The sequence below is a fragment of the Mixophyes fleayi genome, chromosome 3 (genome assembly GCF_038048845.1).
Source record: "Mixophyes fleayi isolate aMixFle1 chromosome 3, aMixFle1.hap1, whole genome shotgun sequence".
Lineage (NCBI taxonomy): Eukaryota > Metazoa > Chordata > Amphibia > Anura > Limnodynastidae > Mixophyes > Mixophyes fleayi.
In genome coordinates this window covers 332,954,303-332,967,514 of record NC_134404.1, presented here as the reverse complement: position 1 = coordinate 332,967,514, position 13,212 = coordinate 332,954,303, and the positions used below count along the sequence as shown (strand labels likewise).

At 41.2% G+C, this 13,212-nt stretch overlaps 1 protein-coding gene across 6 annotated transcripts in view; it reads left to right on the top strand.

The window, feature by feature from the left end:
* EPRS1 (glutamyl-prolyl-tRNA synthetase 1) overlaps positions 1-13,212 on the top strand; it is a 73,731-nt gene that overhangs the window by 35,400 nt on the left and 25,119 nt on the right. For 2 of the 6 annotated variants that reach the window (XM_075204266.1, XM_075204265.1), the window contains 15 exons: positions 861-971; positions 1,330-1,466; positions 1,718-1,925; positions 2,589-2,701; positions 3,026-3,143; positions 3,675-4,031; positions 4,693-4,914; positions 5,737-5,973; positions 6,685-6,912; positions 7,599-7,861; positions 8,801-8,852; positions 9,519-9,728; positions 10,494-10,566; positions 12,104-12,183; positions 12,608-12,709. In XM_075204266.1, coding sequence (XP_075060367.1) covers positions 861-971; positions 1,330-1,466; positions 1,718-1,925; positions 2,589-2,701; positions 3,026-3,143; positions 3,675-4,031; positions 4,693-4,914; positions 5,737-5,973; positions 6,685-6,912; positions 7,599-7,861; positions 8,801-8,852; positions 9,519-9,728; positions 10,494-10,566; positions 12,104-12,183; positions 12,608-12,709 — 2,511 coding nt within the window. The remainder of the gene's footprint in view (positions 1-860; positions 972-1,329; positions 1,467-1,717; positions 1,926-2,588; positions 2,702-3,025; positions 3,144-3,674; positions 4,032-4,692; positions 4,915-5,736; positions 5,974-6,684; positions 6,913-7,598; positions 7,862-8,800; positions 8,853-9,518; positions 9,729-10,493; positions 10,567-12,103; positions 12,184-12,607; positions 12,710-13,212) is intronic. The other 4 variants (XM_075204270.1, XM_075204268.1, XM_075204271.1 and 1 more) reach the window with 2 other exon arrangements.

Sequence of the window (13,212 nt, the reverse complement as noted above, 5' to 3'; positions counted from 1 at the left end):
ATGAATTATGTCACCACAACCACTGCTTGTCTAGCATGTGACCCCCCCTATATTTCTTCCTTCTTTTTATTCTGATTTTCACAAATGACACTAACTGGTCTGAATTCTAGACACGTGCACGAACAGTTGGAAAGGAACCAAATGGCCACTGCACTAGACTCCTCACATTAGACTGTAGTGACACTGATCTGAACTTGCGAAACTAAAGGTTTCGTGGTCCTTAGAAAACCATTCATTTAATATTGGCCAGTTACTGGCCATAAATCTCCCACATGTTAGGAATTCGGGTAACTTACTTTGATAGGCAGTACGTCAACAATTCACACATCACCATATTGATGATCACCATATTTGGGTCTGTAGATAAATTCTTATCACAATATGTGCTGAAAACTGGCAAAAGATAATTTTCAAACTTACCCATGATTTAAGCAGTCAGACAAATATTAAATCAGGTCATTGATCTTTCTTTTTCACTGCATCTTTCAGTTGTAGGAGTATTTTTTTTTTATTTTTTTTTGTTTACCTATCTTTTAAACTCTTTAAAGAAGACTTCAGAACGGGGCCAGGTATAATTTTCATTAACTAGACACTGACAGATTTTACACAAGGAGGAATCCGGTAAGTAGAACAACCACCAGGCTAATCTGCCAGTGTAGCTGAATGATCTATTGGGCAGTGCTCTGTCTCTACAACACCTGTCTCCTGCCCTTCAGCCATCAGTTGCAGCCAGTTCATATGACTATATACACACTTCTGTTCTGAGTGCACAAAGACCAGTTAATGTCCAGTTTCTTATTTTACAAGATTTCTATTTACATTGAGAGTGTCTCAGCTGATCCTGTGTTTGCTTCTGGTAGGTGATAGATCCTATTGCCCCAAGGTACAGCGCTTTGCTGAAGAGCCAAGTTGTCCCGGTGAACATCCCTGAGGCCGAAGAAGGAGTAACAGAAGTAGCGAAGCATCCGAAGGTTACTATGTGATCTCATTTCTTGTGTTGTAGGAGACTACAGAAATCCGTATTATCTAGATATGACCGTACCAAGGCGGGGTTGTAATGAATTGCAAATACAATTGACAGAAGGGTGTTCTCCACATTTGAGCAATGTTTTAATTGGTTGGAATCAGAAGTCCCTTTTATAGGGTTGGACAGGTGGCAGTAGATGCTGTCCTAATGTAAGCTGGATGCAATGAAAGGAAAGATGTAGAACTTTACATCGTGCCCTCGCTTGGGCGATAGTAGAATCCTTGTGTGACTGTAATGGAGCCTTAGGTGACTATTGAGCCATATGTTGTAAGTCTGATGGTGGTTCTGTTCCTGTTCTGCAGAACTCTGAGGTTGGTACAAAGCCCGTATGGTACGGCCCCCGAGTTCTCATCGAAGGAGCAGATGCGGAGACTTTGTCTGAGGGGGAGATGGTCACCTTTATAAACTGGGGAAATCTCAACATCACCAAGATACACCGGTAAGGAACAAGTCTCAATGGGTGTCTGCTTATCAGCATAACAGTATGGCTGGAGAGGTTACTGCATGTGCCGCAGTTGTGTTGAATGGTGGTCTGTAGTTTTCACTGAATCGGAACTCTTGATTAGTGCACCATGAGCAATGTTGACATTTGTAAATAAAACTACCTGTTTAGAGAGGGATTCTACTCTGTCCTATGACTGTGACACGAGCGTATTTTGGTTTGTATTTACTGTGTATGTTCACCCACAGGGACCCCAGTGGGAAAATACAATCTCTGGATGCGAAGCTGAACTTGGACAACAAGGACTACAAGAAAACCACCAAGATTACGTGGTTGGCAGAGACCTCTAAAGCTCCCTTCACCCCAACAATCTGTGTCAACTACGACCACCTAATCACTAAACCAGTGCTGGGGAAAGAGGAAGACTTCAAGCAGTATGTGAACAGGAACAGCAAGGTGTGGCCTGGTGACCGCTAACTCTTAAACTGTTCCAACCCTCCGCCTCTCTCTCATCACTATACAACTTTTCCTTGTTCTGTTATCATCGGCCCTTAGTAGCTTCTACTACTATTTTAAGTAATTTTAAGTAGCTGTTGCCTGAATCTGAGAATTCTACTACCTTAAATATTACTTCATTGGCTGTAGTGGTTCTCTAGTTACTCTATATGTCGGTACACAAGTTATGACTGATGTCAAGCAGTATTTCCCATGGCCCATCATCCAGAAAGTGTGAATGGGGTTTGTCCTTTACTGCAGCTTTTGTGATTGGAAGTCGCCTTACTTACGTTTCAATGACTTGGATTAGAGACCCCAGTTGTCCTTGGCAACCAGTGAGAATATGGGAAATTAAATCATTCAAACACAGGCCAAATTTGTAGTTAGTCAAGTGTGAGTGGGCCAAACTGACTGAGGATTCGGCTCACATTACTAGCGTAATATACATTACTTGATGTACTTATCCTTTCATCTTATACACGTGATTTATTATGTATAAATCCTTTCAACAAAGCTTTGTAAACTGAAGGGGGGAAAAACTGTTTGTTATTCTTCCTAAATCTATTGTGCTCTTCTTTTTATTTTTATATTCTTGCTTGGTGTGACGCTTTTGTTATATTTCAGCAAGAAGAGGTGATGATAGGAGACCCCTGTCTAAAGAGTTTGAAAAAGGGAGACCTGATCCAGCTGCAGAGAAGAGGCTTTTATATTTGTGACGAGGTCTATGAGCCCATCAGGTAATAATTAGGAGGGTTCAGAAGTACGAAAGATATTTTTATATTATCACGGCCGGAGTGCACAGATCAGTGTTAACCTCCTAATTTTTGCAAAAATTGTCGGACAACCTTATTGCTTAAAAGAAATCTGATGTGCTGAGAGAGCTTCTTGTAACTGTTAAACATTACACTCTGCAATTAATATGCAAATAATGAGAAGATACATTGTAGAATTATCATTTTGTAGAAATATATTAAGTTTGCTTTTGTTTCTTGTATACTTTTCCCTCCCAGCTCCTTCCTTTTACTATTCAATGTTATAACTGATAAACTTGTGTTCTCCAGTCCGCACAGCTGTAAGGAGGCGCCATGTGTGTTGTTTTACATCCCAGATGGTCACACTAAGGAGATGCCAACGTCTGGCTCTAAAGAGAAGACAAAGTCCTCTGGCACCAAGAAAGAGGTAAGTGTATAAGAGTTAGACGTATGGGCTACAAATCCAGAGTCCGTAGCCCGCGGGGTGCTTCACAAAACACAGCTCACCGTGCAACTTTGGGTGGATAGCTCTGATTTCCTTTCTGTAAAATGATTGTGTATTTCAAACTAATGGAAGACCTGTTATTATTGTTTTATACAAGTAGCCAGTTTCATTCAATGGGGTTTTCCAGATGACTTAATTTATTTGCATACACTCTCCTGCAGCTTTGCATTAAAACTTTGCTGTTTCTTTTAGACATTTAAGTTTCAAAGCAATCGTTTATTTTTGTTTACACTAGGATGTGACACAACTTTATGCAGTGGGTGTCATATCACTGGTCAATGAAAATAAACGACTCGCTCTTATGATATAAATACATGACTAAAGAACACAGAGGAAAGCTAGTGGAGATTTTTTTTTTAAAAAAAAAAGCAATTGATCCAGTGAAAGTTGAAGGAGGACGTCTACAAGACGAAAAATGTACGCAGCCTTAAAATACACTTTGCTTATCCACAGACCAAGGCAAAGGCCGCAGAATCGCCATTGAATGACGCTCCTCTCCCAACCCCCCGTCCAGCAGACGATCCCGTAATACTGTACAACAAGGTTACAGCTCAGGGCGAGCTCGTCCGGGATCTCAAAACAAAGAAAGCAGCAAAGGCCGATATCGATGCAGCCGTCAAACAGCTGTTGTCACTGAAAGCGGAATACAAACAGGCGGCCGGCCAGGACTATAAACCAGGAAACGTTCCTGCTCCAGCGGCGTCTACCAGCCCGGCGACTGCCGTCAGCCACGAATCCAAATCGCTGTATGATAAAGTGTCCGATCAAGGGGAGGTCGTCCGGAAACTAAAGGTGGAGAAAGCATCAAAGGTAAAATTACAGAATCAATCAAAAGTGGCATTTCCTAACCATTGAGGTGAATGTAGAACAGTAAAGATTGTTGAATACAGCAATTTACAGAACTTAGAGTTCCGACCTGTCACGACGACACCCAGCGGTGGAACAGATGTTCCAATCTAGTTATATCTAAGGGCTCGCTCTGAAACTTTCTGTCTTGCTTTTTTCATGGCAAATGCTCTTGAATCGTGCATCAAATTGCTGTTGGTGCATCCATTCCCTTTAGAAACAAAGCTAAACCATTTCTGTGCATGGATTTAGTGCTAAGACACATCTGTATTTTGCTTGCTTAGTCCTTAATACTACCAATACTACCTATGGCCAACATATAGGGGAGTCAGCCTAGGAGTCAGTTTGTGACATAAACCAATATTCATATAGAAGAATGCATCCTAATCACAGGGACCAGTGACGACGTGGGCAGTCATTTGGTCAGCTGATAAGGCACCTTTAATTCACTAGGAAGCAGTGACGTCAGAGAGAGCTGATTGGCTCACACTCACACTATGGCTGCCTCCACTATAAATAAGCAACAGTTATCCTTTACACTTGCTGATGACTTCACTATTTTTACCCTTACCTAAACATCTAAGCTCCTTTCTCTCGCTGTCCTCTTCTGTTCTTTGTTCATTAGCCTCAGATAGATGCAGCTGTGAAACAACTTTTAGAGTTGAAAGCAGAATATAAACAAGTAACGGGACAAGAGTACAAAGCCGGGTCCCGTCCTGTAGACCAGACCAATAACTCACCACCTACTCCCCCCAGTCCTGAGCCCTCAGATGTCATATTAATATACAACAAGGTAACGGAACAAGGAGAGGTGGTCCGACATCTCAAAAGCAAGAAAGCTCCCAAGGTATGATGGTGTTTTTCTATTTGGCAAAGTCCCAGGTGGGGGGTATCTGGCCAACATGGTTAGATTTTGCCCAGCTTCACTCTGATGTCTCTGAGTTTTTCGAGCACATAACACAGCGCAATTACTTCCATGAGCTACAATCTACAAAGATGACCCTATATCATTTATCATTTCAACCCTTCTTAATTAAATGAAGCAAATTAAGGTTGGGTTTTTGATTCACCATTTTTATAAATCTTTTGTAAATGATTAGTTATGTCTAGTTCCCCAAAATATTAAATATTCATCCTAGACTGTGACCAAAATTTAGTCCACAGTAGTTTATTTCGAGACAAGTGATAATTCTTATTATACCAGTGTAGTGTCTTTGTAAGTAATAGAACTGATAGATCTTTTTAAGAAAATAAATAAATTAGTGTTGTATCTGTTTATGCTGCAAATCCGCACATCAGGCATCATAGATTGGCACAGGATCATCAATCTAGACAGGAATGCAGTGGTTCCCAAACTTTATACTGATTCGAGGCATTTGTCGGCTCCATAACTGTAAATATTTTCTTAAATATTGCCTCTATATGTTATAAGAAAAAATTAAATCATAAATAAATAGAAAAATATGAAAAGCAAGACATTCTGCTTTTTAGATCATCCCTATTTTGTAAAATATCCTCAATTTAAGTAAAATATCAGCCAAGTCTCGAGGACTCTGTCAGATGATGTGAGAGTGGATGGGAATCACTGCACACACAGATTGCTTCCATCACTTGTCCTTTGCTTCTGTTTCCTATCCTGTTCTCTTTCCTCCTTCTCTTCTTTGCGTAGGATGAGATAGACTCTGCGGTGAAATCCCTCTTAAACCTAAAAGCAGAATACAAACGGCAAACTGGCCAGGAATACAAGCCAGGATGTCCTCCATCTCAGCCTACCTCTAATACCGCAGTCCCTCAGAAAGCCTGTAGTCCAAAATGTCCCTCTCCCAACAACAGTACAAGTCTGTACGACAAAGTTTGTCAGCAAGGAGAGCTTGTCCGTAAGCTTAAATGTGAAAAGGCTCCCAAGGTAATTGTTGCTGGGGCCCTGTCTGATGACTGTCTTTTGTAATTACCAATTCACACAATAACGCGTAGATACGATTTCTCATTATTTGTAATGTACAGTGTTCTCTTCAGAAAAATCACCTTTCAACTGAAGTGAATAGCAGGGTGTTGATTGCATCTGATTGGCTGACCGCTATTACTCTACAATCCACTGTAATTGACACTTTTTCTGAGTCCTGGGCTCATCCAAAATTCTCCAGGCAGTTGAGCCTGGAGAATACAACCAGTACACAGACATTACATTATAAAAGAAGTAAATACAAAAGGGTAAAGTGGGTGCTGCTTAGGAGAGCTTGCAGTGTAAATTGGCTCCACCTTATGATGTGTGTGCGCCCCTCTAACTTTTAAAATCAAATCATATTTGACTAGGCAGAATTGATTGGTATTTGGGTCTACCAATAATCCCTGGTGCTGGCATTTGTGGGATCAGCGGTTATCAGGATATAGGACGTACTGGTGGCACTTTGCCTATTGGCTAGAGATCCGATTGTTCGACAGTCAGGTTGATGAACTAGATTTGTCCGTGTGTATTCAACCTCACACTCAAAAAGAAAACGTTACAGAAACCTGTTGGAACTACAGCAGAAACCCCTGTACACATATAATTGTGACTTGTATATTTTTGCATGGCTTTTTATCAGTTCATTTAATAGATGTCTCTCCCTTCTCAAAGGACAAGGTAGACGAGGCGGTAAAACTTCTCCTGTCTCTGAAAGCGGAATACAAGGAGAAGACTGGGCAGGAGTACAAGCCGGGGCAGCCGCCTGCCAGCCTAGCCTTGGAGAAACCCCCCAGCGCCCAGCAAAACGGCGCCAATTCTTCAGAGGCTGAAGCGCTGTTTAACAAGGTGTCTAAACAGGGTGAAGAGGTCCGAAAACTGAAGTGTGAAAAAGCTGCTAAGGTGGGTATTGTTATTGTGACCGTTGTGGGGCGGACCAGCGGGTATATTATTGGAGCCAATGACCAGGCTGAATACGGCGGTCCCTCTGATAGACCACGGTCTGTGAGAGCACTGCTTACCATTCCCTTACACGGCTGTTTTCTTCACCTATTTCTGAGAATACCTGTTAAATCATGTTTAAGTCATTCACAATAATCTACCGACTTGCTCTGAGTGTAATGTTTTTAGCAGATATGAATATGTGGTTAGAAAAGACTTATGGCTTCCTAGTGGAATAGAGGCAATACCCGGTATAAATTATTACGGTTTATATAACGCCACCATATTATATAGCACTTTACCTCTCTGACTCACCGAATGATATTAAATTCCTGCACATAATATCTTTATATTTGGTTTATTCATTATTCTTGGGGAAAATATATGTTCTATAAGAAATAACACACATGAGGTTATTAGCATTTACTTCAAAGTTCCGTGTCTCTGTATTAAAACATTGGTACTGCAGTCATTACAAATATTTTGTCACATATACTACTGTTATATATGAATCTGATGGTGCCACACCGGGTATCAAGAAGGTCGGGGCACAGAAGAACACGAACGCCCCCAGGGAGTCCTATATTTGTCACGTTAGAGAGCTCCTGTGCCTTGTAGCGCTGTAGTAATGTTTTCTCGATGTGCAGGATAAGGTGGACGCTGCAGTTAAACAGCTCCTGGAACTGAAGACCCAGTACAAGGCCCTGACCGGTACGGAGTACAAGCCGGTGTCCGCCACGGGCTCCGAGGACAAAAAGCCGAGAGAGGATAAGAAGCAGAAGGACAAAGAGAACAAGTCGGAAAAGCAGAGCAAGCAGCCGAAACAGATCGATGGTCAGAAGAAAGATAATGAGAACGGTTCTTCAGGGGAAGGAGCAGGCGAGGGCCAGGGCCCTAAGAAACAGACCAGGTACATCTGGATTGCTCCTTAATATGTCAATAGCAACATAATCGGGCAGGACTGATACAGTATAAGTAAATGGGCCTCGTCCCAGCAGTAAGGTGTCCTCGGGGATCTCCGGCTTCCTTCTGACAGTCTCACATATTGCAGTTTTCCTAGTTTAGGTCATGGGAGTTAGGAATGAAATTAAGCCTCTGTGTTCCCCCTTTAATCTGTTCATTCCTTGCATTCATAATCAGTCTTTATTTTAGTTTTGAAATAAACCTGTAACCTCCACATGATCCCGTCGATAAGTAATCTGAAATCTGACAGGTTATGTCTGTTTCCACAAGCTGTGACTGCAGGTCTCATTGTTGTGTAACACTTGTGCTGCTCACACAGATGTGAGCGACTTTCTACCTTAATACTTTGTAATTAAAGCGTTACAGAGGCAGCTTGGTGAATTTCAGCATCTATTTGGCACCAAGCAAATCTTTGGAGCTGATGTGGTGAGAGAGACGGCGATGTGCAGTAATTATATAGCAACCAATTTGCGTAACGGTAGGGCCCAGAGTGCCTGTTCTACGCCCGGCATTTAACTTCCTCAGTAACCAGTCTTGTAGGCTGTGTAATCGCTGGGTCTGGCGCTTCACACCAGAGGCGCTCTCTAAATGCTGCAGACAATCGCTCGTCTGACACTACCTTTAAGTTTTGATCTAGCCAGGACCTGATTTCTATTGGTCACTGTACAGTGGAACATTGTAGTAATGTATTTTATTAGTAAATAACATCTACTTTTGCAGGGGGGTGTTCCCTTTTTTCTTTTTCTTTTTCTTTTTCTTTTTCTTGTAGTTGCTTTTTTTTTTTTTTTAAGTAAAGTTTATATCATTGTTCACCATCAGTAGCTGGGACAAAAATTGTTTTTGCAAAACTACATTTAAAACTTTTTTATTTCCCCTCCTCTCTAAGGTTGGGACTGGAAGCCAAGAAGGAAGAAGATCTTGCTGACTGGTACTCACAGGTAAAAAATAAAAATAAAAAAAGGTTTTAGGGGACGGGTCATTGCCCCTTCAAGTCCTTCCATTTCCAGGCAGCAATGAATGATACCTGCGCCGGTTCTCCACAAATTTTGCTTAAAATAAACTAGTCCCTCACTAGTCCTGTATCGTACAGTGCTTCTTATGATTGATGTTGAAACTGATAATGATGCGCTACTCCTGTAATCCTCACCAAGTAGAGCAATGCAGAAGTTATATCAGGAAGGACAACCAACACTGTCAGAAGTTACTCTTGTACCCCACGTCTTGAAAGCAAATTGTAGTCCTCTTCTATGGCAGAGGCGGGCAACGTGTGGGTCATTTTGAGCCCCCCTGATTGTCGGAGTAACTATACATCCGGTTGGGAACTGTCGTCTTTGAGGTCCCAGCAGAACGGTGTACTGACGCTTGGGATCAGTGTTCTAGCATATAACTTTTATAAGTGAGACAATGCATAATTGCAGCCAGTCTCATAATAGTAAGAAGGTAGAGACCAAATGGATATAATGGCAGAAGTATGTTCTCAATCAGCATTTTATCTATCTATATAATCTTTCTTCGAAGTTCCTGGTCTTACCAGTCCCAGCATTACATCTAGACCTAGAATGTTTTCCGCAGTTACTGTATTTATAAGGTGCTCTCTACCACAGGTGATCACGAAGTCCGAGATGATTGAATATTATGATGTCAGCGGATGTTACGTGCTGCGTCCCTGGGCCTTTGCCATCTGGGAAGCCATTCAAGACTTTTTCAATCGCAAGATAAAGCAGCTGGGCGTAGAGAACTGCTATTTCCCCATGTTTGTGTCTCAGGCGGCTCTGGAGAAAGAGAAAACCCACATAGCGGACTTTGCACCAGAGGTATGTAACAAACAAATGAGCGCACCAATGGTTAATGTACTTACACGTGTAGGATTTCTCAGATGGGAAGTGCCTGGTGACCTTTTAATATTATTGCATCACGTAGTCTCTGTAAGGTTATATGCAGGTGTGAGGATTAGCTTCATCCGTTTGTCTTGCCAATTGGACTTGGATATGTCTGAATGCAAAGCCACGAATCTGTAATAACCTAACTGGCAGCTAAAACCCAAAATAAATATCCATATGGAGGTATAATACAGTGCTCAATCTAAGCTTAACTTTCCACCGCATATCTAATAAAAAGCCAATCGCTATTAAATCTTTGTTCTTAGAACCACATTACACTTCCTTGATACTGTTTCTGTGATGTCAGTGCTTCTACTCCTGTGTATTTAATCCACCAATCTGTAGTTTGTTCAAAAAAATAGGATTTTGTGCCATTCTCTAAATGCTCTAATTATATATTATACATCTGTATCAAAACCTCCGTTGAGCTGAATAATATACTATACCTGAAATAAGGAACATGTTTATGCGTGACTTAATCTGTCCAGCATTCTGTCTATTCTACCCTTCAATAAAAATAAAATAAATCATAGATTGGCATTATCAAGGTGGTGCGTCTCTGTCTTTCTGCAGTGCTCATTCAGAGCTTGTGTGATTGCGTTTGGTAATGATTTTATATAATTACGTGTATTACTTAATTGCAGAGTCTCCTGTCCTGTGTCTCGGTAATGAACACATTTCTGTTCTGTTCTTTCCTAGGTAGCCTGGGTCACCAGATCTGGGAAGACGGAACTGGCAGAGCCAATCGCAGTGCGACCCACCAGTGAAACGGGTGAGTGGGCGTCTTGTAGAGATCAGTAACGCTATAGTGCGCCGTTTTCAGAATGTGACCAATTTTGGCGCTTCCTTTGGTCTGAAGACAGAAATTTTTCAGTTCAGCACGATTATTTGACAAGTTTCAACAAATTCTATAGAAAAACAGCTATATAATTTTTGTAAAAAAATTTTTTCACTCTCCAAATGTCATTTTGATTGACTTTCTGTTGGAACCAGAAAGAAGCTTGTGAATCGGTAAAGCCAATAGTTCTGCAAGTCAAACAGTGGGAGATCTTATCAACCCTAATTCTATGTAATACATCGCCTTTAGTTGACCCTTTAGTTGACCCCAAATGACGAGTTATCGGTTGCCGTTACACTTTTAAGATTTGTTTGAAGGATTTATTCACACAGGTAAAGAATAACCCAGAAATGTAAAATATAGTTTTGAGTGAAGTTCTCTATTTAAAAAAAAAAAAAAAAAAAAAATTTTTTTTTTTTTTTTACTGATCATAGATGAGTTGTTTGCGGAATCCGCTTGGATTCTCAGATGGCTGCAACTGTCCCACTCAACACTTCACCCTCCTCCTTCCACTCTGCCTGATTGAAACAAGCTGTCATGTCCTGTATGGCGATCATTAACGCCTGATTTTAGGGGGACACTGTTGGCAGCGTATTACGTGTCATTAGAGATTATGGAACCTTCCTTTGTTTAGCTTGTATAACTATTGCCCATCTTGGCCCAATGGCTTGAATGTCATTCAGCTGATTCTCAAACTTTTTTCTGGTTCAAACAGAAAGTCTGTCAAAAAGACGCTAAGGTCCTGATTCATCGGGGAAGGCAATTTGCTCTTTTAATTTGAACGGATATTGCGTGCAGGTACGCCTGTATTCATGTTCAAGAGGATCTCGAGAAACGTTTCTAGTTAAACACGGGTATATGTTTACAAACAAGACTTTGTCTATAAGATTTTGCAGGGTTACTTTTAAACACAGTATATTCCTATAGTTCCAGTCTGTTCCCCATGTATAGATAGATATAAGATACACTTGGGAACATTTTTGGAAAATAAGTGTTGAAACCCATGGCAACCAATCAGATTCTTCCTTTCATTTTCTAAACTGTTTTAGTATTTATATGATGAGGACCACATTTACCGCCTTAACTCTGCTCCGTGGAGCAAATACATTGGTCCGCATTGTTACTTGTAAGCCCCACAGCAGAATTTAAGGGTAGACCTGGTCGTCCACTCTGTATTTCTGAGCAGGCACGCCGGCCAGAGCATGTCCTATGACGACCAATTTGGGCTTTCGTTTGATATAAAAATGAAGATGTCTGTCTGGCTGTCTCTCTCGTTCCTTAATATACTGCTATATTAATCGTCGTTTATCCGTTTGCGAGTTGGATGAGCACCCAAAATCTCAGAGTAATATGTCCTGTTAAAAGGGGACATCCATATGAGTTTCCAAGGGACTTGAATCGGTCCTGCCATGGGTTTATTTGAAGGTAGAAATGGATGGGAAATGATAAGTGTTTCGGATTTTTCTTTCAGTGATGTATCCGGCTTATGCCAAATGGGTGCAGTCCCACCGTGACCTCCCCATCAAACTGAACCAGTGGTGCAACGTCGTGGTGAGTACAGCGGAAATGGTTCACTTCTTCAGCTGATCTCAGCAGTGGATGATTTTACAGATCATGTGAGTCTGTGCCGCAGCTGAAATGTTCACACAGTGAGAGCGTATTCTAGTGAGATCTTCGTATTATGGCTGTGTGTGGCAGGCGCAAAGTTCCTGAGCAACATATCTTCATCACAATGATGGTTTAGAAACATGTTTGTCCATTGTTTGAACATGTTTAAAAGTACTCGCGAATAACGAATTGTATCGCTATGTGGGTGGGCAGATTGAAGGATCGTAATTAAGTTCTCCTCCTTTCTACCCATGCTCAGTATATTGCATTTCTCCGTCATTGTCTGCGCAGGTACTGTTTAGTCTTGAATGTTGCAGTGTGATCTCAATGTTGTAGATTGAATTATGTTGTCTCGTATTTTGATCAGAGGTGGGAGTTCAAGCACCCCCAGCCGTTCCTCCGCACCCGGGAATTCCTTTGGCAGGAGGGACACACGGCCTTTGCTACGTTCGAGGAAGCTGCAGAGGAGGTACTCCATGTTTTTTTTTTATTATGTGATCATTGTCCTTTAAACTGTTCACAAAACCATGAAAATGGTTTGAGTTTACATGTGTTAATCTCCAGCCGTCCACTAGATGGCACCATATCCCCATTCTATTACTGCTTACCTGTTTCTCTTGAGTTTTGCTCCCGATGCCAAGTGTCCTCATTTAACCCCAGCACAGCTCATTTCTCATTCCTATGGGGTAATATAAGCAATTCTACTTTATCCCTTAAAGAACATCCCCTGTCTTACTTTTTTTCTGTCACTTTACGGAAGTCTGGATATAAATGAACACAGATCCTCCTGTGTAGGACTTTTAATGGAAGTCATTCTGTTACTAATAAGAACTCTATAAGACGAGCTATTATGTTTCTTTACTTCTTGCACTATAAGAGTATATTAAACGTGGTAAAAGCTGTTTTCCCCCTCAGACATTTCCTAAATAGCCAAAGCTCAGTTTGCTACGTGAAATACAGTATTTTATAATT